General features: G+C 39.4%; 3 protein-coding genes and 1 long non-coding RNA gene across 5 annotated transcripts; 1 reads left to right on the forward strand and 3 right to left on the reverse strand.

Moving 5' to 3' along the window:
- Positions 1–239: 239 nt before the first annotated feature.
- LOC128381254 (uncharacterized protein C16orf52 homolog B-like) lies at positions 240–8,909 on the reverse strand. Its single transcript, XM_053341213.1, has 3 exons — positions 8,020–8,909; positions 2,156–2,368; positions 240–1,020 (listed from the first exon to the last, which is right to left on the reverse strand). The coding sequence occupies exons 1-3, from the start codon at positions 8,123–8,125 to the stop codon at positions 836–838; spliced, it is 504 nt and encodes a 167-aa protein (XP_053197188.1). The 5' UTR covers positions 8,126–8,909; the 3' UTR covers positions 240–835.
- A 686-nt stretch (positions 8,910–9,595) lies between these two features.
- Positions 9,596–16,435, reverse strand: LOC128381249 (cytochrome b-c1 complex subunit 2, mitochondrial). 2 transcript variants are annotated; one of them, XM_053341207.1, is made up of 14 exons: positions 16,340–16,435; positions 14,397–14,498; positions 13,974–14,123; positions 13,510–13,574; positions 13,349–13,405; positions 13,073–13,197; positions 12,602–12,699; positions 12,443–12,500; positions 12,159–12,254; positions 11,410–11,606; positions 11,136–11,216; positions 10,949–11,025; positions 10,078–10,231; positions 9,596–9,969 (listed from the first exon to the last, which is right to left on the reverse strand). In XM_053341207.1, exons 1-14 carry the CDS (start codon positions 16,370–16,372, stop codon positions 9,886–9,888), a joined length of 1,377 nt encoding a protein of 458 aa, XP_053197182.1. In that variant the 5' UTR covers positions 16,373–16,435; the 3' UTR covers positions 9,596–9,885. The 2 variants fall into 2 exon arrangements, with proteins under 2 accessions (XP_053197182.1, XP_053197183.1); XM_053341208.1 differs by lacking the exon at positions 14,397–14,498 and adding an exon at positions 14,535–14,621 and having other exon boundaries at positions 16,340–16,432.
- Positions 16,436–18,026: 1,591 nt separating this feature from the next.
- On the forward strand, positions 18,027–19,670 carry snu13b (SNU13 homolog, small nuclear ribonucleoprotein b (U4/U6.U5)). Its single transcript, XM_053341216.1, has 3 exons — positions 18,027–18,207; positions 18,374–18,494; positions 19,190–19,670. The coding sequence occupies exons 1-3, from the start codon at positions 18,205–18,207 to the stop codon at positions 19,450–19,452; spliced, it is 387 nt and encodes a 128-aa protein (XP_053197191.1). The 5' UTR covers positions 18,027–18,204; the 3' UTR covers positions 19,453–19,670.
- Positions 19,671–23,305: 3,635 nt separating this feature from the next.
- Positions 23,306–24,615, reverse strand: LOC128381261 (uncharacterized). The gene is made up of 3 exons (XR_008323535.1): positions 24,452–24,615; positions 24,280–24,328; positions 23,306–23,715 (listed from the first exon to the last, which is right to left on the reverse strand). It is a non-coding gene; the product is annotated as an uncharacterized LOC128381261 (long non-coding RNA).
- Between the last annotated feature and the right edge of the window lie 167 nt (positions 24,616–24,782).

Consider the following 24,782-nt stretch of genomic DNA (forward strand, 5'->3'; position numbering starts at 1 on the left):
ACCAGAACAGGTTTCAGTCTTTCTCTGGTCCTGAATGTTAAATGTTTAGCTCAACATTCAACAGCATCATATTATCCTCCAAGAGATCCATGGACACTTCACATTACTCATCCTCATCCTCATCATGATATAAAGAAGTTTTTAAATGTTGACCAACACAATCATTTTGGAGAGATGTTGCTGATACCTCCATTTATGTTCCAGTTCATGTTTATTCTGAATCATTTCACACATCCAGAAATTTTAGAATTGATCTCACAACAACATGATGGTTATTTTAAGTTTAACAGCTCTTTAAGGCAAGGTGATACACAAGACATATTAATGGCAGGGAAACTCTGGAATACATTAGGCTTTTTAATTAAAAAAAACTTACAAAATAAATAAATAAAACAGATTTTATTTTAACGTACTGTAGTCGTGCTCAGGGAAGAATCTCCATTACGTTGGAGGAGACAATTTTTGGCCACGATCAGGCCTGACATCAGTCTAATCCCTGTATGCGCAGCTTAGTTGATGGGAAGAATTTGACCAATAACACAGTCAGTCCTGATGTTTTAATTCATTTCCATCAAGTTTTTTAATCTCCTGTCTCTTCAGCACTTAACACTCATCGTTCAGGATGGACAAAGATGAGGGCCCAGCTCCCTGCACCTGCTCAGTCTCTGAACAAACACGTGGACGGATCCAACGCACCGCCTCCGGCTCCAGTTATCATCGTGACAATTCAGTTTTGTTGTATTTCCAACGCTGCCACGGAGCAGTGAACTCAAACTCAAGTTGCCTCCTATGTCAGGGTTTTCTCCAAAAGATACAACAAGAGGAGGAAGGTATGTCAGCCGGGCAAACACACCTTACCAGCAAACAGCAGTCCCACTATGGTGAAGAATATGGACAGAACGAAGAGTACATAAGAAGAGCCCACCACTGTGTTGTTGGGCAGTTTATATGGCTGTCCTCCAACTTCATTGATGTAGAAGCCGATTGGGAAGATGAGAGCAGCCATACAGAACAGGACCACTGTGACAGAAGAAGAACAGAAGAACAGTTACTTTACCCATCTATATAGTTAAACAGTTAAATAGTTAGTTTAAAGAGATGAATCAACAGTTGAAATTATTGACTAAAAGGTAAATGGTGAAACATAAAAGTATTAGATAACCGATTCAAATAAATGGTGTTGACAAAGGCTACTTGAGTTTATCTGACAGGGTAGTGGGGGTACTAAAAGGCTGAAAAACCTTTCATGTCAGCCTAAAAATACTTGTTCATATTCTGGTAAATGACACATTTTTGAAGCCGCATTCAGGTGAAATGTGTGTGTGTGTGTGTGTGTGTGTGTGTGTGTGTGTGTGTGTGTGTGTAGAAAAACTGTCCTTGAATCTAAAAATTGCCCCAATGTTGATGTGTCTACTCATGAGAATCTGCTTCATATTTTTCCATATTTAGCAAAGCTCCATCTCTGATCCTCTATAATAGGCAAACTCTGTCTCTTTCCTATAAAAATAGAATCCTTGCCCATCAATTAGAGCTCTTAGGCAGTCACCTTGTCAAGACGTTCATAATTACCAGACTAAAAGCTTTCCTCAAATGACGTGCAGAATTCTGATGTCGAGGTAACCTCCATTTATTTTTCGCAGGAGATTTTTCTAGATGTATCTCTAACTTTCACACAGCTTTTATAAAACTATAATGTATGTGCAATTTAGCCTTGACCCACAATTAATATCCGACCCTGGTGTGGCTTTTTACCACTTGAAAAATGCAACTTGGATACTCATAAATCCTGTCACGTAATAGCTGCAAGCTGGGCAAAGATGTTTACCAACCCAGCAGATTTACACTGAGGGAAAAAGATGGAAGACGCAAAAGATCTAATGCTGATACATCCAGTCTTTCCCTAACAGAACACTTGATGTTTGGTAGACAGAGAGAGAAACAGAAAGACAATGACATCTATAAATAGTGTGGATTGGATTCTGCCTGGACATGGATGGAGGAGTATTTTTTCTAAAAGTATTGATGCAGTTCCCCACTTGTCAATAAGCATCACCTGCGTGTCAGTGAACACAGCAAAGAGTATTTATAGGTAGAGGAAGAGAAGAGAAGCTGCTCCTGATGGGAAAAAGAAAGAAAGGTGACAATGAACACCTACTCCCTGTGAAGGCGATCCATCGGGCGTATCGGGTGGCCTCGCGGTGCCAGTGAGACATCACCAGCAGACCACAGGTGACGGTGAGGGAGATGATGCCAAGGATGATGAAGAAGAGCGTGGTGATCCACTCCGGGGGCAGCTGCGGGGGGATGCAGCTCCGGTCTCGGCCGTGAATAGTCTGGCACTGCCGGACCAATCCCACGGTAAGAGAGCCTGGATGAAGAACGACAGAAGAGGCGGTAGTTTAAAAAAAACATCTTGTTGGGACCTTCGACAGAGCAGTGACAATCAAGGTTTGAGAGACAGCTACAAAAAACCAGCTCTGCATACACAAACTGTACAGAAGCCAAGCTCGGACTGTGAACACACAGCACACAGCAGTGTCTGGTAAATACAGACTATATTGATTAACCAGTGCCAGATATCGATGCTTACAGGTGACTCACAGCTCGGTTGAACTGAGTTGTTCAGCAGTGTGATCCTTCCACCTGCACTATGGGAATAACCTGGACGTCTTACCATGCTGATATTTGAGACATCGTCATTCTGGCTGTCAAAGAAGACACGGTAAAAAGGAGGCTGGCTAACACCGGTAGAGACAAGCTACTCATTTTACCTTTAGGGTCAAAAACTGTACCACAGATTGAGGGAACACTTAAATCAAACCCTACTCTGATGGGGAAAAGGAGACATTAAAGTGCTCCGGTTCAAGATGAGACCAAACTTTTCTACGAATTTCAGTTTTTGAGGCATGACAAAGGTCAAAATGTGGTCTGCAACAGACTAGGTAAGCCTTGTTTGTAGCCTAGCCGATTACCAGAAATGCCTTTTGCTATGTTGAAACACAGATCATGAGGACTGCTCAAACGACAAAAGTCAAAAATGTAACAATAGTCTCATAGCGGATCTTATCAATATCTATTTGAATTCACAACACATCTCAGCTCTCAAGGTACCAACATTTTGGCACCAATTGATCTAACGTGGCAACAAGACATGATTGGTTGTCCCTGGCAGAGACACGAGGATTCAGAACTGAAGCAGTGTTTGATCACTTGTGGCCCCTACCGACAGGTTAAAAGGAGTGAGTCAGCGGTGATATAAAATCGTTTTTTTAAACCACAAGAGGACCTTGAGCAAACTTGTCATAAATATGCACAAAAAATATGAGACTGATTGTTCTAGTAGTATGTGAGATTAGCTCCAAACACATTAACTCCAGACTTCCACCTTGCAGAGATAATTAGGGTTTTATAAAAAATATTCCACAGTCTATTACACATTAAATCCATTACATGAAAGGCAGCTTACAGCCTACCTTAAGTAGACATTTCAGCATTGAGTTTGTTCAATCACAACCTCAGTTTTAATGCACAGCAACACATGACATCATTGGTCCATATGTTGACCCTGGATGGAAAACATAATGATATCCCAGGAGTCCCTCTGATTCCACACAGAGACCTGGGGCTGATGAACCTGTTGATTTGCAAACAAGGCCGACCGACAGGCTTTGTGCCAGTGACCTGACCCGCAGTGATTCGGTATGACGTCAAACAGGTTCAGGGTTCTGGCACAAACTACCAAAGCATCACACAGAAAGAAAAAAACCAAACAGTAGAATAACAGTTAGGAGACACATCGCTCACAGCAGAGATGGAAATGAAGAGATCAGTGACCCCCCCCCCCCATCTTCTGTCTCCCAAAGCCTGGTGGGCGCTTGTGTGTTGATAGGTAGGAGGATTTCTGCATAGAAACAAAACCACATACACACACACACACACAAAACACACTTGGAGCCCAACAGAGACTACATCTGCTCAACTCTGACGACACAAGAATCTACAGAACATTGCGCATGTAATGAGACGAATGCAAAATTAAATCCACCCACACCTTAATTTATTCTTTTGTCTCCCACCTTATTCTTTGTTTGGCAGAATTATCTACAGCCAGCAGTTAGTGCCAGCCAAGCAGACACAGAGGAGCTTCATACATTTTATGCATTTACTCTAGAGAATTTAAAGCTAGTGACTGTAGAATTAACTTAATTGCCACGATGGCCAAAAATGTAAGCAACCAATGTCACTGTGATGCAGGAAAAACACAGGGAAGCACTGAAACATCTTTTAATTAGAGAGGAAATTAAACATTTTAGCTGCTTTTGAATAAACACCTAGTACTTAAAGCTATTAAGCCCACTCAATTTACACTAAATGTTTATTATTTCTGAGACATATAGGGTGAAAAAATATACAAAATTAAAATGATGGACTTGAAAGAAAAAAAAAACAAGAGCACAAAAAGCTGTTTGAAATTAAAAGTACCTCACAAGTACCTCAAAACTTGTATAACACACTATTGAGTCCCAGGATGGTCCTAAAAAGATTTCCCACCACCTCCCTCCCGTGTAAATTGAAAGTAATGATAATGAAAAATGAAATTAGCTTTTAAATATTTAATGTGGCCAACGTATGGATCAGCTTCAGTTCCTGATCATTGACACAATTCTGGTGGATGAAACCAGAACCAGGGTGAGGGGATCATCAGGCTGAACCACATCCTCCTGCAGGCTGAAGTCGTCCCCCTATACACAGGATATCCTGTTCCCTCTCAATACATCCTCTCATACCACACAGTGGGGGGGACAATGTTCCTCCATACAGGACTCCATATCAGAACATCACATATCCAACTACAATGTGTTTTCTTTTTTTCCATGCCATTATAGAAAGTGGCATTTGTTTTAATAGAAATATAGAATAGTAAATAATAAATTACAAAAACATGTGCAATACTAGAGGCATTGCTATGTGTTGGCCAATGTTTAAAAAGTAACCAAAATATTTAAAAATGTTTGAAAGAGTAACCAATTTTTTTTTGTTTATACTGTTTTTTCCCCTCCTTCTTTTCTAGAGAGGTGGGCCAAGCACTGAGGCACAGTTTAATAGAAAGATATGAGACGCTGATTTGCACACAATCATTTCGTTTTGTGTTTGTGGACTTGTACATATGCCCTAAGCACTCTTCATGAAAAATATAGTACGTCATGACAGAGCCGGAAGAGTTTTAATTCTCCAGGTGGAAAGCATTACTCTCCCCCAGGAGGCCTAATTAAAAATCACACATCTTCTTTCAAAGACAACACTTCCTGCCTCCTTCAGGTAATTACTATCCAGCTAATTAAACAGGAACAAAAGGCTTTTTAGTACAGTAAGTACAGTAATCTCACACCTTCATTTACTGTGAGGAGCGGGAGGTAAAACCCTCAGAGAGCCTTTTTGAACTATGACGATAGAGAAAGATTTTAATTCTGCAACAAAATCCTGCTTGTTATATACTAAGTACTCAGTGTTGTTTTTTTTTTTTTTTGGAAGAGATTAAATCCTGTAATAATCACCCAGCACGTGTGTTACCTGCTTATCTCAGGAGCCCAGTGCAGCATTAGGATGGAGGTTGACAGGAACCTCTGGCAGCTGTGCATATACTGCAGTGGTGCTGTTTGTCTGTTGCATCAGTTTTTGTCAATGTTTAGCTGCTGGACTTTGCATCAGAATATTACTTCATTGCAATAACCAGAGAGGCTGACTGTCAAGGAAAACCATGGTATTTGGTTAACACTTGGATTGAGTTGACTGTGCAATCAGTGAAATCTGCAATATGATCAAATGGGTGATGATAACAAATCCATCATCATTTCATCCAGAACACCTGCTAAACTTATAATGTTGCTGTCAGATGCCAAAATGTTAATAAAACAATATAGATAAAAATCATCAACAGCTGTAATTTTGATAGCCTTAATAATCAGGATTGTCATTTCAGATTTCAGTAATAAATAATAAATATATTTAAAGCCCCGGAAGACGTGATTTCATTAAGTATTCATGACTAAATAATAAACCATCAAAGCTGAAGTTCAGAAAGTCTTCCTCAGTTATTATTTATTAAGGGTTTAACACTAAACAACTCTGCTAATCCACTTCATCTGGACATTTTTGGTTTGATCAGATTTAATTCACAGTGACCTGGAAACAGCATTAATGAGGCATTCATGTGACGCTGGAATAGTCAGAAAAAACAGTTTTCCAACAAAGGCAGAAACATAGGTCATAAGCCTTAAAATCTCATGAACACACCGCACTTCTCGACTCAGGACATGGGAGTATCCGAACAGCACTTGAATGCAGCATTACATGTTGCTACACTTTGATAAAAATGTTTCTTAATTCCTGATTGGTATACAAACAAATAAAAACAAATCCAAATGCAGAAATCTTTGAAGCAAAACATCTAAAACTGTTCTAATTTCTCCACAAAATTGTGTTTTCATGTAGGTATTCACAGCTCACAGTAAGACATTAGCTGAGAAAATGAGTTTTCCGCTGCACTAGTATAACAGTATATATTTACAGCATGAGTAGCTCCAGGGCTTCTTTTAAAATGTGTCATCATAAACAGGAAATCTAATTTTGTTTAAACTTCTTTGTTGTCGAGTTCTTAGGTTATGTTGTTAGCAGGAAGTTAAATACAACTAGACTTGCTGTGTCATCTTGAGGACACATTTCATGTATCCTCCAAGAGTTTGTTACACTAGTACAGAAGTGTCTTTGGAGAACTGTCCCAGAGTGAGGTATAAAGAAACCCCTTATAGACCCTTTAACCTGCATATAATCCACACATGCACACTTAAACATAGGGCTGGACAACATCAAATATCACAATATTTTAGACCAAATCCCTCGATAACGATATTACAGCAATATTGTAGAGATGACTGTCGATACTTTCACTAAATATTTACACTATGAAATCTTTAATAAATAATCATCAGTAATGTGGATATAATGATAAAGTGGGTAAAAAGTAAATGGAACAGCTAGAACAGTCTGGTGAGTTTAGAAAATTACATATTTTACTGTAATGCAGCATTTAAAAGCAGGAAATGACAACTCTGATGACATATCACGATATTACGATATTCAAAATCTAAGATGATATCTTGTCTCATATCACAATATCGATATAATATCATTGCCCAGCCCTATTTAAATAGTATAAACACACTCATTCACAAATGTGCTGTGGCTGCCACTTGATATTAATCTGTGATAAAAAGCCACAGAGCAGAGGAGTTGTTGATACTGTTAGCTTCACTTTACCTTTCCTGAACTCAGGACACTATTTAATATTTAAGGAAGTGAATAACCAAACTTATTATGCTATCAGACTGCAGTAATTATTTCCTTTTTTCATTGTCGCTTCCTACATATATTGTCACGTTCCTCTTACTATCTTCTAAACCTGTGGTTCCCAAACTGTGGGCCAGGACACTCCAAAGGGCCTCCAGATAAATCTAAGTGGTCCCAAGATAAAGAAAAAAGGGTCAGATACAGAATATAGTTTGTTTTTTCTGACTTTTTCTGTTGTGTTGACTTTTTTGTGATGAGGTCACAGCAGGACACTGTCCCATTTAAAAGGTGCATGAGGCAAAAAGATGAGAAACTGCTGCTTTACATACTATACCTGCACTGTAACAATATTTGTGTGCAGCTGGTGCATTTAATATTCATCAAAAACACAATTCATCCAGAGCTCTGAGCAGATACACACATTATGACACGACTAATTACTTTTTATGTGATGTTGCTGTTGTCTGCAAAGCCTCACACTTCAGTTTGGACGACTTAGGACTCATGACACATTTAAAACATTATAATAGACATATTAATGAATCACCCACTATGATCTTTATTCTATTGCCCTATAAACTGACCTCCTATCAACACCCAGAAACAATGATCAACTCCACTTCCTCAACACAAACACGAAGCCGAAGTGAAGCAAAGCGCCTTTAAACCCACCAGCTGATTCTCCAGTGTTGATCCAGTCCGGGTTGACGACGCTGGCGATGGCGAAGATGTCTGCAGCGAGGAAGAGACATCCTGAAATCACGGTGAGTTTATCCATGTCGGTGCGCGCAGGTGGAGGTCAGAGCGTCTTTGTGCCTCTATCTCAACCTTCTTGCTTTAAAGGGAAACGGGACATCCAAAAAAAAGTCCCTCATGCCCCATCATCACCCCGGCCATCGCTGCGGTGATGGGGTCGCTCTGATTCACGATTAGTCCGCACATGGTGTTTTAATCGCAGGTAGAAACGATCAGCTGTTCCCCTCAAAACAATCCACCTTTTATTTTTTTAAATTCCAGTTTGTGCCGACTTGCTGGCCCTTCTCCAGCCCAGGAGGAGAGGCTTGCTGCCCGGGCTCATGCACTGACTAGCCCCGGGATGCTCCTCCGCATCCCGGTGATTCTTTTCCCTCTTAAAACGAAATGAGAGATTTCATAGAGATTTCTGGGTGTGTTTGCCGCAATCTCTCAATAATTCTCCAGCAGCGAAAAAGACGGATTCATGCAAGCAGTCGACTTATTTCCTGAGTGTGCATTATGCCCCCCGAGCTCTCTTCTCTCTCCCCCCATACGGACGCTTTTTCTCTCCTCTGGACGAGCACAGACGGAAAGCGCCGCCCATGTTCACATCAAAGCGCTTTGCTGGAGTTTACACATATTCCCCTTTAAACACTCAGTCGCTTCATATATCCTGATGTTTTAAACAAGCTCTCGAACTCACAGTGTGTGTGATGTCTGCAGTATGATGCTGTCCTCCTCTCCCTGCAACGCAAACTCAAAAAACACTCAGATCGCTTCTCCATTTCTGTAGTATCCAACTCTCGCGAGAAAATGTGGAAACAGCCGACAGCTCTCCTGCTACTGTGAGCATCATCCATACAGTCTATGTATGGCATCATCCCCAGGTCATAATGCTTTATATACTGACAGAGACACCTTTGAATTTTGCTGTTAAAGTTACACTGCCAGCTCAAGGCCCACTATACTCCGGACCTTTCAGCAATATTACCAAGTCCTCATCAGCAGATTTTTATAGTTTTAATGAAACTTTCCATTATTTGGAGCTCTTCGAATTCATGTTAACTTAAAAGTTGAGTCACTCCTATTTTGTCTACCCGACCGATATATCAGTCAGCTGATATTGCCCTATCACTGCATAGGCAACTAATACATTCTATGAAGTTATATAGGCTGCATATTATATTTGATCCGTTTCCTTAATCCACGTTTAATGGGCTTTTTTGTTCTTTTTTTATTCTTAGCTAATAATGATTGAATTCCCCGCAGCATTTAGTGTCATTTTATACAACAATTGCTAAACTGTAATCAATCAATACCCATTGCATGCCTTTGATAACTACATTTGAGTGGTCATTGTAAAAAATGTGTGTTTAAATTCATATTCTGTGCATATAACATTATCAGCCCTTAAAATCCAGTATCGGTCGTGCCTGTTAGCTGCTTGTTTGCAAGGTCAAGAATGAGCTAAAAATAAAAGTCACACATTTCACACCACAACAAACAATAACTGCCTGGTTGGTAGATAGAATTTATTTATTATTTTACATCAGCTATACAGTAAATGAGGACAAAAACAAATGGAGAGTGATAGTGTGACGCGCCAGGGTGGCATCACCTGAAAATATACTGTTACAACACCTATAAATATCCAGTGGTGTTATGACGCATCTCTCACAACAACAGCGTTAGAAAGGTGATGATGACCTCTGCTTGTTTTCTCTTTTTGTCAAAATGTGGTGGAAATGAATTCTGCTTTGCCGTCAAGAGTTAGGGTACAGTACACGGTGAGAGGGAGGGGCTTTAGACCTCATCCACGAAGGGTGTTTTAATGAGGTTGCCGCTGGATGCCATGGCCTTCTTACCAGACACGAATTTCTTGGCAGCCTGAAAATAAACAGGAAGACAGTTAAGTTAAATAAGGGAAAGATTCAACCCATCGTATCGTTATTATCTAACTGAAGAAACACAGTTATGCAAAAACCGCTGTCTTACGTTGGCGACGTCGGATAAGGAGACGTTGTCGATGTCTTTGCAGATTTCCTCAGAGGTACGGTAGGATCCGTCAGCCAGAGCCTGAGTGCCCATGGCCTCCAGCAAACCCTCCGAAGTCTCCAAAGACATCAGGAAATGAGCCTTCAGCTGGCCCCTGCAGGGAAACAGAGACCAGCTCAAAATGTATAACTTGGAAAAAAAATGATTAAAAGTTAAATGATGATTATAGTACACTTATATTCTGTTTTTTCTGTGTATTGTGTTATTGTGTCAACTATCCACTTCATTTTAGGAACATACGAAGGCTTTGTGGCATAAGAAAAAAAAAAAAAATGGCACCACCAACAGGCACCAAGAGGAAACTGTTTTATGAAGGAGAACTTTAAATCAGTTTGAGACAACTGGATTTCATTACGTTTCAGTATACTTATGATGATGATGATTATAGTCACCATTAGTAGGAATGAGATGCATCTTAAGTCCCACATACTCTGCTAAGTGTTTATATCCACTGTACCTACCCAGCCATTACAGACCTGCACAAACCTAAGAGCAGCCATGATTAATACACCCACTTCTTTCTCAGCAAGTAAAGACACCAGTGTACCTATCCTTTATTATATCAAGGCATTGCTACCATGGATTGTTCCCTGTTCATTTCATTTTTGCCCATCAATAGTAAATTATTAAATGTGTTGTAGTGTGGTAATGTTTCTGTCTGTGTGAGTGTCTTACTTAATTAAATCACAGGAGTGCATAATACAGTGTGCAGGTGTGTCTTCCTTTTCATTACAGCTACAGTTATTTTCACCCAGCGCCTGTTAAATTAAGTTTAGATGTGCGTGTGTATTCAGTTTTTTGAGTATCTTACTTGGCCTGAGTGAGGTCAGCAGCTGTGACGGAACCACCGGCAACAGCCTTCACCGCGCCAACAGCAGCCTTAATCACCTGGACAGAAACAAGCAATGGATTTATAACAGTTTATGGTTTCTTTTTTTTTTAAATGACTGCAGCTACGTTGATAAAACAGGCGTTTGTCGTGACTGAGGGAAACTCACATCTCCAGCAGCTGCAGCTTGGGAAATGGTGTAGACTCCAAACAGACCAGAGTCGGAGTAGCCTGCATTGAAAGCAGTGACCTGTGAAGAAAGATGTTTTTACAGGTGATGTTGCAGTTAGGATTCATCATACATTCACAATTGAGTACATGTGATCTTGTACCCCACACACACACACACACACACACACACACACACAGCAAGCCAGAGAAAACCTTGCTGTATGAATGAACTATTTTACATGTTTTAAAACAAAAAATTGACAACCACTCACATCAAAGGGGTCAACAGTTGCCTTGGAAACACTGTTCATCAGTTTGCTGCTGCTGGATCCCCGCTTTACATGTGGGCCGGTTCCCAGTATATGCTGCAGCACACCGAAGGCCAGAGCCTCGGCGGTACCTGCCACTGCTGACTGGCTCACCACCGCTGAGTGGACCAGACTGCTGGTGTTGCACACACGAATGTCACCTGGAGACACAAAACAGGTGTATCATTTTCTTGGGTGTAGCTAAAACCAAGGACGTGTGTATTGATTTTAAGTGTAATAAATGGCCAGAGTGTAGAAACAGAGGAGTCTTTTAAAATATTTGGGAAGTATAATTGACTATAAATTTGTCATTTTAAAAAGGAAAACACAAATATGCTGTGCAACAAAAAAAAAAAAAAGCCAGCAGCATCTTTGATGTCTGAGACCGCTGCTAGCATGGCTCTCTTAATGTTAAATAAATGTTGTGTTTCCTGTTTTATCTGACTGCAGTGTAAACAAGTGTAAGCCCTTTAGGGACAATAAAATGATTACATCTTGAAATGTAGAGTTCTCTATCATTGTAAATACAGCCAGTCATGCAATCCTGATGTAGACTCATTATACCGGTCTGTTATTTAAAAAAAAAAAAAATTATACTCTTGAATTTTCTTGAAAGTTAAATTTAAAAAATAAATCAACCAAATGAATCCAAGTTGAAGACATGAGTGGTGTGTGTCCAACATGCAGTTTGCTACAGTGTCTGCTCAGCTCACCTCCACGAAACTGAGCTTTGGCCCCCGTGCTGCCCGCTCCACCACGGATGTTGAGGAACTGCTCTCCAACTTGCGTCAGCACAGTATGATCAACACCTGCCAAAAAAAAAAAAAAAAAAAGGTCATCAAGGGGCCTCCATACTTCTTTGGTCATTTATTATAATTCTTTGTATCATACTTTAATGTCTATTTCCTTCAATAGTCAAATATAATCACATCAGGTTTACATGATATTGTTGTAGTAGTATTATATCTGTATGTGCTGAGAGCATAATGACTCTTACCAAGTCCAACAAGAGCCATTCTTGCACTTTTGAAATTATTCTGGACAAAGTGGTGCAGCTGGAGAAAAAAACCCAAAAAACAACAAAGATTGAGAAGTGGGTTTAACGTCTATATTAACACCATCAGTGTCAAACTAAAAGAAAAGAAAAAATGCTCACATGGTCAGAGTTGATGTTGCCAACCATGTGATCTGGACAGTAGAGGGAGTTGCACAGTCCATTCTTGAAGGCAACTTCATGCAGACTTTCAATCACACCTGGAAAAAAGAGAAAGAAAATCAATCTAAAATGAATGTCTTCTTTATTAATACATGATTATTATATCTCCTTTAATGCTGGAGACTGTGTAAACATAGTGAGTGGGTTTGGTGCATCTGTCTGTCTAATGCCAGCTATTCTTGTCACTGAAGTAAATAAAATGAACAGACTTAATGAAATTTGCTTTGCATACAAGCAACAACTAGATCACTGGTTTTGAAAGTCTGAGACAGTGGGCTCAATCAAACCACACACATCTGTGCTATTCTGTGTCATCTCCTTTTTTAATTTCCATTAACTGAACCTTCCCTGAAACTGTTTGGATTTTACCAAGGTGAATATTTAGAAAGTGTGAAAGAACTTAATTCCCACCTATCTGAGCGCTCTGTGCAGCCCGGGCCTTGTCAACCTTCACTCTGGGCGTGAGGTCAGACACCTCCCATGGCCGAAACTCCTGGGCTGTTGTCACGTTGATCAAATACTCCATCACTGTGTCCCTGCAGATCAGTAACGAAGGGTCAGAAAAACATGTGTGTACTGTGCCATCATCCTGAAATACAGAACCACTCCCTCCCACAAAAGCAGTGCTACATGGGATATTTCATCACAAGTCCCAGTTCATTTCTGACTCTGGTAATCATAACTCACATGTCATCTCTCAAGCAGTCGACGGTGTAGATCATGTTCTCTCTGGATGAAGTCACGCTGCAGAGGCACAAACATGCAGATATCCACATAAGAATACTGATCTAGAAAAGGCTGTAGTTGTATTTAATGGTTTGTTAGAGCTGTTGTTGGATGTTACTGACCTCAGGCCGCCTCCCACTGCCTCAACACCACGGCATATCTTGAAAGATGAGGCTCCTTTGGTTGTCTGGAAAAAGCACAAATGTAAGTCACACACAGAAGGATGTAATTATACTCCAAATATATATTAGGCATGTTCTGGCACTATTGTATAGCTATTTAAATACTAAAAATGGGGGCTTAAATCTTTATCAGCTATTTAACCACCTATCAAACTCAGAATACACCAAAATTATAGAGACTGAAAACATTGGCAGTCAGTTTTTCAATGTATAAATGAAAAATATCTCAAACATTCAACAAATTAATGCTAAATGTGCAAAGTCTGTCCTTTATAACCTCTGTAAGTTGCCATAAATATTAGGTTTATTTATCCCAACAGGTGAAGCTACATTTCTTTCTATCATTCTTGAGCACAGACAGCTCAAACAGATGAATGAAGACAGATTGTATCGATGTATCATACCAGGCTGGAGGCTAGTCGGAGGAGGTGGGTGACCCCCAGGTTGTCAGGGGTCTCATAACGGCAGCCCGCCTTGACAAACACTCCGATCTTGGAGGTTGGGGAATAGTTCTCCAGAGAGGCGATGACCAGTCCACTGGGCAGTTTGGTCACCTAGAAAGAAGGACACATATACAGAGATGTCCTTTTTAGTTTCATTATTACAACAAGTATATATAGAAGTTAAAACATGAAGCGTAAGCTGTAGTTTATACTTCAAACAGCTTAAGACAATTTGGACATCAGTTAGATGAGTTATAACGCATATTATCAGTATTTTTGACATAACTAGTGGTTTCTTTAGGCAAACCAATGAGTATCTTTATTCTCAGACTCTACACCACAAACGGTCCCCAGAACAACCACCATCATTCCTCCGCAACATACATGTACATCCTGGTGGGAGTGGGCAGCCCCCGGAGAGACCTTGAGGCCGGCCAGGGGCTGAGCAAGGGACTGGCCTGATCTGGCAGCCGCATGGAAGCGTCTCTGTGGAGGAGAGAAAAAGAGTTAACCACCACTGACCTGCACATCCTGCGGCTGAAACTTTACGTGTTCGGCAGCCCCGGTGAACTCCACCTTACGGGCAGCCTGGGCCGCGTAAAGCCTCGTCTGGGAAAAAACAGAGAACATGAAAAGGCGGGACATTACAACTAATGTGTTGCTGGCTTGCTGACTCAGGAAAGGGGAATCTGAGGAGAAAGGGAATCTGGGCATGAAAGATTTTAAAGTGATGTTGTATTTTCTGTCCGCATGTTTTTCATCAGTATGGAGAAATTAAAATGTTTAGACGTCCTTCTTCTTTGACATAATGTAGCTGGATGCTCTGTACTGCCAGGGCTGTTAAAGTACTGTATGTCTTCTTATTCTTATTTTTATTTATTGCAGGAAAACATACAGAAAACAGATGTATTAGTAGTTATTGGCCGTGAACTGAAGTCACACAGTTGACTTAATGATCTCATCACATGGTCCAGTTAGTATATGTTCTGGAGCATTCAGTCATTTCACAGTTTTCTTCGAATTATGAGAGGTGCTCAAAGAAATCAAAATTTGAACATCTACAGTTCTACAACAACTGGGCACACTCCACCTCTTCTTGAACATCATGCAATGTGATTGAAAGCTCCAAAACAGCTACTAAATTAACCTTGTTTTGTTTTTTAATTTAAAGGATTTCAGATATTACCTCCCATCTATGGACTTTGCCTGCAGTCAGATATCTCATATCTGTAAATCTATGCCTGTATTTCAATAGTTTCGTAAAGTTAAAAGAAATAGTACTCTGGTTGTACAATTTAAATGATGTGTTATTCCACCACTGGAAATAAGTATTGTTACGAAGCACTGTCCTATGTTTTAACCAATGTAGTCATAGCACAAGATGTCTCCCACTTCTTTGTAAAGTCAATTCTCAAAGACTGTACACTGGAGGCTTCAAGTGTCCACATCACACTTGTGTAATTTGATATCTGGGCCATGATTGGCTTCAAAACTAGTTCTGATGTCATAAATCCTGCTCAAATCGTCTCAAGAAATATATATATATATATATATATATATATATATATATATATATATATAACACCCCTTAATATCTGATTTTCAACCACCACAGACAAAAGTGTCCACTTCTCAGAAGATGAATGTGAAAACAGCCTTCAAGTGTCTCATGTCTCTATGTTATTGGTATGAATTCTCAGTATAGATGATTAGTATGCTATGAATTACTGCTATTTGTTACCAGCAGTTTTGTATTGTTTTGCCCAGAGGAGCCTGAGAGGAGGGTAGGTGTGGGTGATGAGTGTAGAAGATAATATGACATGGTACAGACTATCTATGTTTTACTTCTATTATTCTCCTTTCTCTTTGTCCCATTTATGTTTAAAATGATTGAAAAGTGTTCTTCTTTCTCCAACGTGTCAAACTCTTCACATTCATACATTCTGGACAGTGAACTTCAAACATCCAGCTGCATGACCAGGAAAAGAAAGACATATTTTTGAACAGAGGGTTGTTTTTTCAGGTCAGCTGAGGCAGAGATGCTCAACATATCGGGTTACACAAACACGAAGCGAACTTTCACTTCTAAGGTAACTAACTGCTGGGTTATTTAAGTTGAAGTATATTGAGTTTAACAGTAGTTTAGGTGACGACTCGACCTGTGTGGAGTTTATGATGTAACTAGCTGGTTTAGTGCTGATTGAGCGCTGTCATATCAGGCTTCACCGGACAGCCTCATTACAACTTCTTTACACCGTCTGACATCCACAAAAAGACCGAGACAGGCAGCGACACGGTCAGTCGGACACATAACTCTAAATCCTTACCGATAGCTGACTGATTCCCCGGATCCCCTTCATCTCCTGTCTCCTTCTCCTTCAGCCAGGACGGTGAAGCAAATATGGCCGACCTGAAAGTGCCCTACCCAGCATGCCCAGCGCGGCCTTTGCTCGCTCCAAGTATAGCTGAGCCAATGAGAGTGCGCCCTCTGTTGCCACGGAGACGACTAAAATGAGACCTGAATGAGACCGAGTATAAAATGGTGCTAAATGCTCATTGCTTCAAAAATGTTCTTGCTTTTGTTCTAGGTTGAGGCACAATAACTTGAGGTTATGGTTAATAAGGTATAGTATTAGTGAGGCAGTAGCCAAACAATCTCTCAATGAATATCAGAGAAGACATTTACTGTAGGTGCTTACAAGTAGAAAACATATTGATATTAATTGCACATTTTATTGTAGTTCTCCTGAGACTGCTGTTCACCTGTTTTTGATTCTGCCCTTTTGTGAGACTCTTGAGATAATGCGTGTCTTTGGGTCTTTATCAACAGTCTTATTTTATATTATTTTGGAAGCTGTTTATCTTTTGAAATTAGTCCGAAAACCAGAAGAAAAAGAAGAACTCCAAAAAACAGAAAAAGAAAATATATTACTCCGAAAAACAAGAAGAAAAACTTTTTAAAATTATTTTAAGTGAATGCAATACGCTTCCGTACAATGGCTATAAAATCGTGAATACCTGTTTTATTTAAATAGCCTATTGGTATGAACTGTAACTCCCTCTAGTTGTGTATGAGTTTGTATATGATCATTCTGTAGAAGAGGAAAATTTTAGTTTTACATGTCAATAAAGAGAAGGAAAAAAGTGCTTACATGTGAAAAACGAAACAATCTCATTTTGAATTTTAAAGCTTTAACAACTTTAAGATGCTTTAAAATGGTTTTAAAAATCTGTTGACTAATAATGTCCACAGGATATAATAATGAGCAGTGTCTAATGGTTCTCTGGCTCTAAACAAAAGTCTTTCTTATCCATGTATGTTTCTTAAGAATAATATGAATGTATTTTGCTCTGTGCTTCATTTCTCTGGCAATGTTACTACACTAAAAGTCTGTCATTTTTCATATAGAATATGAAAAGCACCTACAGACCTTTCAAATTTGCACTAATAATGCAGGAGGCTGTAAAAACTGTTAGTGTTTTGTTAAGAGTTATCCAAGAGTGGACATGTATAAGTCTTATATAAAACGTAGAATAAAAATGATATATGTTAACACTTGCAATAAATAAAACTGAAAACCTGAAAACATTAATACAATACTCATTTGAACAAATAAATAATACTCATTTTAACTGATAAATAATATTGTCATATTAGATGTTCACAAGGTTTAAAACTTGATTGCATTATTAATTAAATAATTTCAAAATGTAAAAAAAAAGAAACAGGAAAGGGCAACAAAAAAGCATTTCCTGTCCTTTTTTAACCGGTTGTTGCCAGTGCGCATGTGCATCCTCGCACACGTGCGTAATGAATTTTTGTCCTAGGATGGCGAAGTCATGACCCGCCTTACTCTACCTCTGATTGGCTTACCCTGGCCGTAACCAATCACACTCCTCATGCCTAAATCTAACCAACCCAACCAACGAAGACAACGACTACTAGCCAATCATGGGTAAAGAAGGGAGGCTAAGACTTGGCTATCCTAGGAAAAGGAAACTACCGTACCGCAAACGTTTTGGACCTGCTGCATGCGACACAGCACCTCGAGTTTGTAGCTAACGTGACTGAAGTAAAAGCAAACTTATCCCGCGTCTTGTTGTTCCTTTTATATTGAGGAGACAAAAAATAGTCCTCCGTGAAGCATTTCGCCGAGAGGGCCGGAATACTAGAAAAACAACTTAATTCACAATGGTGAGTGTTGTGGCGTGAATGTTAGCTGTTAGCTGGCAAGTTGAAGAAACTAGACTGTCGAGGGAAATGTAATGTTAAACTTCATTTAAGATCCTCGTCGCTGTTTATGTTATACAGGGTTTGTGTTTTCATGTGGTCACCGTGGTTATATTTTGTTTTCTTACAGACTGAAGCACCAGTGAACCCTAAGGCCTACCCGCTGGCCGACGCCACGCTGACCAAAACCATCCTGGACCTGGTTCAGCAAGCTTCAAACTACAAGCAACTCAGGAAAGGAGCTAATGAAGGTGAGGAGACATAAACATCTGTTTGAACTATAATGTAATTAGTCAGTGAGTTCACTTAAAATTTGCCAATCAGTATCATTCACCCACTCTCAGAGGCAGTGTGATAATACAGGGCTGTAAAACGTGGTGTCTTCAGGTGTTACACATCTCCAGACACCGGTGGGCTTTCTATCAAAGCTTCCCACGTGTGTGAATTTAAAAGGCCTGGGAAAGTACTTCCAAACAGCAACATATGATCACTCTCACGTAAACTTTTTTTTATTATATGGCGATATTTTTAAATTAAATTTTGTTTTTGTAGTGTTTGTGTTGTATCGCCAATAGCCTAAAAATCTAAATTAAATACTGAAATTATAATCCTACATCAATGCTGGTTTAAGCAGCAAATCAACTGCAAATGTTTGCGGTATTGATGAGAGAAGAATCACATTTATTTTTCAGCTGTACATTTATTGTCATTTTGCTCAAAAGTCAACAAATAATCTGTGAAACAAAGTTTATTTTAGTTTATGTATTTAGAGTCAAACTAAGTATCTGCACAATAGAATAGTGCAGAGTAACAACATATATTCTGTGTTGGTTCAGAGACTAAAAGCTGTTGTGTCTCAGTTACTGGACAGTCTGTCTAAAGCTGCTAAAAAAGATCTTTGAACTGTAAATATATTGTACTTATGCTTCTCTAATTCTTCCCCCAGCTACAAAAACCCTGAACAGAGGTATCTCTGAGTTTATTGTGATGGCTGCTGATGCTGAACCACTGGAGATTATCCTCCACCTGCCATTGCTCTGCGAGGACAAGAACGTCCCATACGTGTTTGTCCGCTCCAAGCAGGCCCTGGGCAGGGCCTGTGGGGTGTCTCGCCCCGTCATCGCTACCTCAGTTACTATAAAGGAGGGATCTCAACTCAAACCGCAGATCCAGTCTGTCCAAATGGCTATCGAGAGACTGCTTGTGTAATTTTTTTATTTTTATTTTTTGCACTGTTGTGGCAGTGTCTTCTTTGAAGAAAGATGAAGACAAATTCCAGAGCATGAATAATGGCTAATGTTTGATAAGAAACATTTGTTGTGCATTACAAGGAAATTTATCTTTTCTTATTTTTTAGGACAGTGAGTCCACTTCAGTGTATCAGTTTGACATGGCACCGCCTGATTCATAATAAAACATTTTTTTATTTAAAACTTGGTATCTTGTTTCCTAGTATTCATCCTGAGTGTGTAGTCAGCCTTTAACGATAAAACATGTGCGTAAAAAAGATGGTTATTATAATTTTGTCCCAAGGACAGGTAATGTTGCAGAGATAGTCTTCATTGTTGATGAATCAGCTGACTTCACCTAGAGGAGTTGCTCTATTTCAGAAAGCAGGTTTAACAAACTGAAACAAATCCTGAGATAGACAATTGAGTTTTGGGTTCCAGTGCAGTTACTCAGAGTTGAGCATGGTGAATCAAAAAAAAAAAGCCATCAATGTGAATCTTAATATCACAATTCACCATGGCAACAGGTAGTCAGAGCCTCCTGTTGAATCCATTGGAGGCAGAAACACTAATATATGGGTATGTGGACTGAATGTTTTTCTTAAAAGAAGACAGCAGTGACTGAACCTGAGTCAGAGTGGGAAAAGGTTACTAAGTTAACACTTTTTTTTTCAGCATAGTCCATTCATTTATTATTTGCCAGACGTGGGGTTCCACAATGGATGATAAAGTAGTGGAATCTGACTGCAGACTACGTTTCATTTTTCACACAGTATATGGTTTCAACTGCAGGAGCACCTCTATCCTCCTGACTCAAAAGTATTAACATATAATCCCCAATGTGACATGAAAAAATAAGAATATTCACTCTGCGACCAATCACATCATGAGCAATGGATATAATTATTAATTGATCTTATGTGTCTGAAGCTTCATACCAATATTAAATTCAAACTGAGACTACACATTATGTGCAATGAACTTTTCAGTGCAGCTCCAACAGCCTGACAGCTGTTTTATCAATGTGCACAGAGTCAGTGTTATATAAGTAAAACTTTTATTCTGAGCTGAGGTGAAAATGTCTCATATCCAAACCTCTACCTCTGCTGTTAACCAAAGGTAGAAGAAGTACTCATATTGGAAGTACCAAGACCAATGTAAAAATACGTACGTGAATAGATTAATACGTACATGTACGTGCATGTATGAGAGAGCTAAGTGACTCTGAAAAAACGTGAAATTTTGGGGGTTTTTCAAGAAATTCCCTTCATTTCCAATGAAGAAATCTCCCGGTTTTTTGGGAATAACTTTGGGGAAAATTGGAATTTCAACACCAAAAGTCATAGCACCTCTTTCCCGATCGAGCCGCACGTTTTGATGTATGTATTGTCGGGGTTTTCTCAAAGCTGTGGGAGGAGTTACGCGCCGAAATTTGGCGGAAGAAGAATAATAAGTATGGAGAAGAATAATAGATTTTAAGACATCTATCAATCTATCAATCTAAGATCTATTAATCTCTCTATTTTAGTGCCTCGGAGCTGTGCATCCGTGGCACTAATAAGTATGGAGAAGATTAATAGATGACTCCTTTCCAGCTTTACTGCTGGAGAGGAGTGCCTCGAAGCTGTGCACCCCTGGCACTAATTATCCATTGCAGTATACTGTGATTGTTAAAATTACTACTCATACTACTCAGAGTTCTTCAATATGTCATTCTGAAAACTGATGATCATAATTAGTTAGCATAGCTTTACATCCATATGTGAATCCTTACCAACCTCTACCTGTCAGTCTGGTCAGGCTCACAGTCTACAGATAGTTGACTCTGAGGTGTTGGATCATCTGAGCAGGAAGAAAGGGATCCTAATTCCAGCATGTGTTGTTAATGTGATCAGGAATGTCTTCCCATCCACAGAATGTCATGGATTTAAATATTATGACTTGTTAAAATGTTCTCTCAGTAAACATAGGCTGTGTTTCTCAAATTATTAATTTGTTTTGCCCTGTATATTTATGCTCTCTTTGAATTCCATGTTCACATTACACTAGCTTATCATACGTATTGTTCTTTTTTTTTTAATTATATTTTTTTGGGGCTTTTTGCCTTTAATGTACAGGTTAGTAGAGGGAAACAGGAAATGGGAGGTAGAGAGGGGGGAATGACATGCAGGATAGGACCACTTGGCATGTGATTTGAACCGGGGTCACCTGCAGTGAGGACTGTGGCCTCAACACATGGGGTGGGTTCTCTACCCACTGAGCTAAACACCGCCACCATATTGTTCTTTTAACATATTCTTTCCTCAAAGGTTTAGTGTATCACTAATGCTGGGTGTATATTAATGTCACCTTAATTAAATGTACTTTGGGTCGTGACTCGTAAGAGTAAGAAACAGCAAGGGGAAAGCTTTTTCAGAGAGCAACTTGTGTACTCTTAATATCTGCCTGAATGAAAGACAAGTGGCACCGTGGTGGCACCACCGTAACACTGACTAACTTGACACGACTTCACTGTACAGCATCACTCCTCCTAATCTAAAGCTACATACTACATATTAGGATGTAGTTCCCAATGTACACAACATATGAAGGATATATTTATTAAATCATTAACATTTATTCAATTTATTTTAAAAATCCAGTCAAAAATAATATATTCTTTAAAAAAATAAAAAATATCTTACACTTTTTACACTTGAAATGGATACAATTAATTCAATGAATACACAAATAAAAAATGATCTGGAAAAAAATTAAATCATGCATTATTGTTTATTATTTATTATTTATTCATGCATATGAATAAATGAATATCATCAATTGGTGTACAGTAGATGTCTTCTTTGGACTCAGTAACCTACTGTGCTCTGAACACAAAGCAGATTGTATGACCTGGTTATAGTTCATGTATGTACAGTGGTCACTTCCTCACAGCCCTGTGAACAGCTGGAAGCACAGGTTGAGAATTGCCTCAGGTGTTTAGACTCTGTGACATCACAGCCAGGAAGGGGAAATGCCCGGCCCTGTCCATCAGGTCTTGTCCAATGGGAGCGGAGAATTTGACTCTGCTGCTGTAAGTTGAGCAGAGCATGGTAGGAGTTGTTTGGGTTTGGAGTCCTTTTGTTTGACTTGGTGCCTTTCATCAGACTGAGTGACTGCTAGCACGCCTGATGTAGTCTCATGCATGTGCTAACAAAGACCATCATCATTTTGACCCAGTTTGTACATCCTCCTCATGTCTGTGTGCATGTCCTCCAGATTCCTCCTACAGACTAAACACATGCATCATTTCCTTTTTCATCTACGTTACATTGCAAAAAATCAGACACATTCTGTGGCTCAAAATGATACTGAAAAACTAGTCCATGCATTTGTTACTTCTAGGCTGGACTACTGTAATTCATTATTATCAGGCTGTCCTAACAAGTCTCTAAAGACTCTCCAGCTGGTCCAGAATGCAGCTGCTCGTGTTCTGACAAAAACTAGAAAGAGAGATCATATTACTCCCATCTTGGCTTCACTGCATTGGCTTCCTGTAAAATCTAGAATAAAATTCAAAATCCTTCTCGCCACATTCAAAGCTTCAGGCTCCATCCAAATTTTTCTTGAAGAGCTCATAGAACCTTTTGTACCTAAAAGGCTTAGACTGCCGGGGGACTCCCATGATGCACTGAGCTCCTCTCTCCTCCTCCCTCTCTCTCTCTATCTATCCATCTATATCCATTAACATTCATGTTCTATTAATGTATTCAATAACCTAAACTTCTTCCCCGGAGTTGTCTGTGCTTTCTCGTCTCACAGGTAATCTGGGCCTGTAGACGTCCAGATGACAGATTCCAGTCCCGGACCTTCTAGCTCCATCGTTGATTTTCATTGTGCTTCTCTCCTCTGTCCTTCCTTTCTCTCCTCTCAACCCCAACCGGTTGAGGCAGTTTTAGGGTTACCCTGACTCTGAGTCTGGTTCTGCCTGAGGTTTCTTCCCATTTAAGGAGAGTTTTTCCTTGCCACTGTTGCCAAGTGCTGCTCATGGAAGACTGTTGGGTCTTGTCTATACCTGCTCTATATGTTAAGTGCCTCGAGATGAATTTTGTTGTGATTTAGCACTGTATAAATAAAGATTGATTGATTGATTGAGCTGTCCTGTGATAGATTGGTGACAGGTTAGCATCCAGTGTGTCTGAGAACAGGCTTCCATATCATGGCCATCGCTGCCAGGTGAACATCATGGCTGACCGATTTCAACCTGGGGATAGAAATACATTTATCTAAAGCAGAAGCATCGTGCAGACTTGTAAAGACATCACAGAGTGTAAGTTAGGAACATTTCAGAGAATACATCACTGCCTTACCTTCATCTACTGACAATGAGGTTGTTTCCTCGTCTCTTGGGGATTCCTTCTAAATGAAATAATAAATGAGTGACCTCAGTTAGAGTACATACAGCATGATAAACTGTAAAGTCAAATTCTTTGTATGTACAAATCTACATAACAATAAACCTGTTTGTAATTCTGAACATACCTGTGATGGAGCACCTTCACCATTTCCTCTTTCTATATTAAAACAATATCAATGAGTAAATCATCTTAATAGCATTATGATGTGACAAAAAGTATGATCATCTTACAGAACTATGATGTTTATATAATTCATACACTCATACACTTCATACTTTTGCTGTGGAAAGTCTTCAGGGTCCCCCAATTGGGGGACCGTAGAGTTAATGCAAACACTCTGAATGTTCTATAATATTAGCAGTAACAGAGTGTAAGTTAGGAACATTTCAGAGTATACATCACTGTCTTACCTTTATCTACTGTCAATGAAGTTGTTTCCTCGTCTCTTGGGGATTCCTTCTAAATGAAATAATAAATGAGTGACCTCAGTTAGAGTACATACAGCATGATAAACTGTAAAGTCAAATTCTTTGTATGTACAAATCTACATAACAATAAACCTGTTTGTAATTCTGAACATACCTGTGATGGAGCACCTTCACCATTTCCTCTTTCTATATTAAAACAATATCAATGAGTAAATCATCTTAATAGCATTATGATGTGACAAAAAGTATGATCATCTTACAGAACTATGATGTTTATATAATTCATACACTCATACACTTCATACTTTTGCTGCGGAAAGTCTTCAGGGTCCCCCAATTGGGGGACCGTAGAGTTAATGCAAACACTCTGAATGTTCTATAATATTAGCAGTAACTAATGTTAGAGGAGCTAAAGTAACATTAACTTGTTTCACTGTGGACTAAGTTTAACTAACAGGTTCATTTTCAGCACTCATAGATTAGAT

Source organism: Scomber japonicus, chromosome 20 (genome assembly GCF_027409825.1).
Source record: "Scomber japonicus isolate fScoJap1 chromosome 20, fScoJap1.pri, whole genome shotgun sequence".
In the NCBI taxonomy this organism is placed as follows: domain Eukaryota; kingdom Metazoa; phylum Chordata; class Actinopteri; order Scombriformes; family Scombridae; genus Scomber; species Scomber japonicus.

Bases quoted from the DNA above. Each gene is read 5' to 3' on its own strand.
- LOC128381254 (XM_053341213.1), bottom strand. From the start codon at position 8,125: ATGGATAAACTCACCGTGATTTCAGGATGTCTCTTCCTCGCTGCAGAC. The intron at 2,369-8,019 runs GTGGGTTTAAAG...TTCTTCATCCAG, and splicing joins CAACACTGGAGAATCAGCTG to GCTCTCTTACCGTGGGATTG. The intron at 1,021-2,155 runs GTAGGTGTTCAT...CTTCTGTCACAG, and splicing joins ATGGATCGCCTTCACAGGGA to TGGTCCTGTTCTGTATGGCT.
- LOC128381249 (XM_053341207.1), bottom strand. From the start codon at position 16,372: ATGAAGGGGATCCGGGGAATCAGTCAGCTATCG. The intron at 12,700-13,072 runs GTGGGAATTAAG...TCTTTTTTCCAG, and splicing joins TGCACAGAGCGCTCAGATAG to GTGTGATTGAAAGTCTGCAT. The intron at 12,255-12,442 runs GTAAGAGTCATT...TTTTTTTGGCAG, and splicing joins AATGGCTCTTGTTGGACTTG to GTGTTGATCATACTGTGCTG.
- snu13b (XM_053341216.1), top strand. The intron at 18,495-19,189 runs GTGAGGAGACAT...TTCTTCCCCCAG, and splicing joins CAGGAAAGGAGCTAATGAAG to CTACAAAAACCCTGAACAGA.